Source organism: Primulina huaijiensis, unplaced genomic scaffold (genome assembly GCF_012295235.1).
Source record: "Primulina huaijiensis isolate GDHJ02 unplaced genomic scaffold, ASM1229523v2 scaffold33265, whole genome shotgun sequence".
NCBI classification, from domain to species: Eukaryota; Viridiplantae; Streptophyta; class Magnoliopsida; order Lamiales; family Gesneriaceae; genus Primulina; species Primulina huaijiensis.
Window position 1 is genome coordinate 11,959 of NW_027357769.1, and position 3,537 is coordinate 15,495.

Below are 3,537 nucleotides of genomic sequence, written 5' to 3' on the forward strand. Positions count from 1 at the left end.
CACCCAGCTCCGCCTACTTATTCTTCAGCGTCTCCAGTTCCGACATCATCATGCTCAATGCATCATTCACACCTAGTGAGTCTAAAGACTCAACACTATACATAACATGCAACAGTGAAAATTACTATAATTAACATATATTTCATAATCTTAAAAACATAAACTTAAACATAGTATGTCAAAGCATAACGTGCCCATAACACATCTCATCATATCTGCATATATGTGTTCATTTTCTTTATTTGAATTCAGATCATTAGTTGTGACCTACGTATCAACTCTAATCGATGGATCCATCTACGTATAACCGCGGTACCCGACGACAAGAACATCAACGACAGTTTTACCCATCCACTGAGCCTTGACGTTACATGTTCGTGTTCGTATTAGTCATAACCAACTCCCTTCCTTCAAAAACATGTCATCATATTCATTACTTATAAAAATCATGCATATACATATATTTTCTTAAAACCAAGCATGCAACGTATTTTTCGTATTTCCATAAAAAGTCAAGTTTGTGATTACATGTACATTTAAAACATGTAAATTTGTGAACAAGACGCTGACAGGACTGCCAAATCGATTACATACAGTCAAGTTACGTAGCTCAAATTTTATAGACCTTACATTCATCGTGTCATTTAATTATAAAGACAGACCATGTTAAATAAATACATGATATACATGTGAAAAATTTACAGAAAAGGTGCCTTTCCTACATATAACAAAATTCCACATCTCTATTAACTCCTGAATCAACCAATTTTAACTTAACATGTATACATACTACACAATGCCTGCTTACTATATATATATATATATATAAAAAAAAAACAGCTCATTTATTCAAAATCAATCCAATATTCAAGCTGAAGATGTCATTCTATACCTATGTATTGGTCCTTTTATTTTGATGCCTTCGCAGAATATCGAGTCGTAAATTTACACAACCTTCGTCTGTTGAGACTTGAATTGCTCGTACTTATCCTTCGCGTCTTGAATGGACTTCTGGAGATCAGTGAACATAGTGACAGAACTTTCAGCGAAGTTGTTCAACTTGCCGAGAAAACCCGCCAAGTTTGTACGAAAGCCATCAAATGCAGGTACCAGATTCTCGAGAACCTCATCTGTTGATGTATTTATGCCGCGATCATCACCATCCATCCCGTCAAGCAATGACACATTACGAGAGGGATCAGTGGCCTTTCCTTGGTTTTTCTCTTGACGGGGCAAAAAGTGAGCCACTTCTGCGGCCAAATCTTTGATAGAATCAACGACTCCTTTATATGGTAATCTATCAATCATCTCCAACCATGCATCACAAATCATGTATATAGGTGGACCGCAGTCTCTCATGGATGGAAGTCTCATTCTTTTGTTTCTCTTGGAAGTGTTCTGTGGGAGAGAAACACACTTGAATAGCCACTTATTTATGGCTTCAACATAAATTTTCTGCGCGCCATTCCATTTTGTGAAGTTGGACGATAAAGTGCTCAGTACATTTTCGAGATGGACAGAAATCTGTCTCAGTGAATCTGATTGTATATTGATCTTCGTGCTTCCAGGGGCAATGGAGATCGATATAATGTGAAATTGAAGTCTGTGGCAATCCATCATCATTTCCCACATTCTTCTTAATCTGTGATCAGGAACAAGAGTTAGAAATAACTTTTTCCTGAGCATATAGGAGGTGGTGCAATAATATTTTCACGTTTTAACATCAACATTATGAGGCCTGGAGACCGGGAATAATAACTTAAACGAAGGTATCATATTCAGTTTAAAACATACTGCTTAGGGGGCAAGCTAGTAAAGTCGATGGAAGGGCAGGGAAAGTTGTGATACAACTATTGTACGTGAATCCAAGGAAATTTAGAAAAGCCAACTTTTGTGTGGGGTTTCATTTGTAATTTTTCTGAAAGCAATTGCGTCAGCCCCTAGGAACTGGACCTGCCGCCATCTTGCTCGTCAGTTTGGTGCTCCAATATGTAATAGGCATCAAATGTCCAAATATATTTCGGTGACTGATCGTATGTATTTGATAGCAGAAACCAGGGGAAGACCCATACCCTTCGATTAACTCCTCAAGTTGAGGCTGAAGCTCCTTATCTCTAATTTCTTCGATTTTCTTTGAGATAGAGTCAATTCTATGAATAGAAACTCTAATTCTTGAATGGAGATCTTTAACTAGCGCACGTGTTTTGTCAGTGTTCAGCCCTTGTGATTCTTTCTGTCGGAGAAGCTTACACTTCAGATCAAAATTACTTCTAAGCACTTGACTAGCCTGAAAGAGGAATGATATTATTTGATCCCCACACAATCATGTCTCGTAAGAAAATATAAAGTTTTGAGTGTACCTTCACTTCATCGTAAAGCTTCTTCTCCCATGCATAGAGCCTATCCAAAGTTGAGGCATGACTTCCAGAGACCATACAGAAGTCTTCAAAGAGATTTTTGCTAACATCATTGATATCCTCAATGGATTTACCACTAAGAAGATTCCGAGATGAAGCAGATCGAGATGATGATGTCCGATGCCACGTTAAGTACTTGACAGAATTTTGAGGAGGCTCTAGATAAGTAATTAAACAACTAATGAGCGATCAATAATTGAATGAAGACAACTTGAGTTAAAAATGCATGATAAAACTCTTCAAAACATGATAAAAATGCACCTATATCAAAATAAGTTCCCAGACAAGATCAGTCAATCTCTTTGAAATTAGGTTATACTAATCACCTCTTTTTATAGGTGAATATATCTCACTTTTTATTATAAGAATTCACAATTAAATCTTATTAAAGGCGTATCAGAATCCTTATAGTCTGACATATGATTTCAAAATATATCATCTCAATTTTAACAATATGTATGCAATTCAGACATGGTAAATGCATGCACTTGGCCACATCAATAAACATACTAAGGAAAGAAATAAAAATTTCCAACGTTATATATAATCATTCATATTATGGATCCATACTGATTTGAGTAATTGTAATAAAAATGTTTCCTTAACCGTGCGAAAGCTCAACACGTATCTTAGTTTTTTTTTCAATCTGTTAAAAGTAAAATATATGAATACAATAAATGCAATAAGACACCCGGTGATGATTATTACTAGAAAAAACATGTGGTAAAGTATAACGCTATGTTATACGTTACGGGTCTACGTTGTATAATTTCTGAGTGTTTTTGGAGAATGTGTGAGATATCCAAAACTAAAAAATGTGGAAGGGAAGAACACTAACAAGTAACATCCTACTGTTTATATCTTCATAGACTATCTATCTATCTATCTCATCAATCATAACCTCTTTCCAATGAACAAAAAATCCTTGGTCAATTGATAAACGGTGAAGGGGAGTGAAAGTGCTGCTTTCAAAGACAACTACTGCTAAGATCCATAATTCCACGACAGCGGAAAAATAGCTCTACATAAATATAGTAGGAGAGATCTACCTTGTTTAATCTCACTTGGATCATCCCCACAAGAGAAACAAGACTTCAGTAGAGATGAGGCAACTGATCCA

General features: G+C 36.0%; 1 protein-coding gene across 1 annotated transcript; it reads right to left on the bottom strand.

Moving 5' to 3' along the window:
* Window positions 1-818: 818 nt before the first annotated feature.
* On the bottom strand, window positions 819-3,531 carry LOC140968209 (protein ALTERED PHOSPHATE STARVATION RESPONSE 1-like). Its single transcript, XM_073429103.1, has 4 exons — window positions 3,467-3,531; window positions 2,361-2,575; window positions 2,073-2,287; window positions 819-1,642 (listed from the first exon to the last, which is right to left on the bottom strand). Exons 2-4 carry the CDS (start codon window positions 2,433-2,435, stop codon window positions 946-948), a joined length of 987 nt encoding a protein of 328 aa, XP_073285204.1. The 5' UTR covers window positions 2,436-2,575; window positions 3,467-3,531; the 3' UTR covers window positions 819-945.
* Window positions 3,532-3,537: the final 6 nt, after the last annotated feature.

Coding starts and splice junctions, on each gene's coding strand:
- LOC140968209 (XM_073429103.1), bottom strand. CDS start 2,435: ATGGTCTCTGGAAGTCATGCCTCAACTTTGGATAGGCTCTATGCATGG. Junction 2,288..2,360: donor AGCTTTACGATGAAGTGAAG/GTACACTCAAAA, acceptor TTCCTCTTTCAG/GCTAGTCAAGTGCTTAGAAG. Junction 1,643..2,072: donor CTTGAGGAGTTAATCGAAGG/GTATGGGTCTTC, acceptor TCCTGATCACAG/ATTAAGAAGAATGTGGGAAA.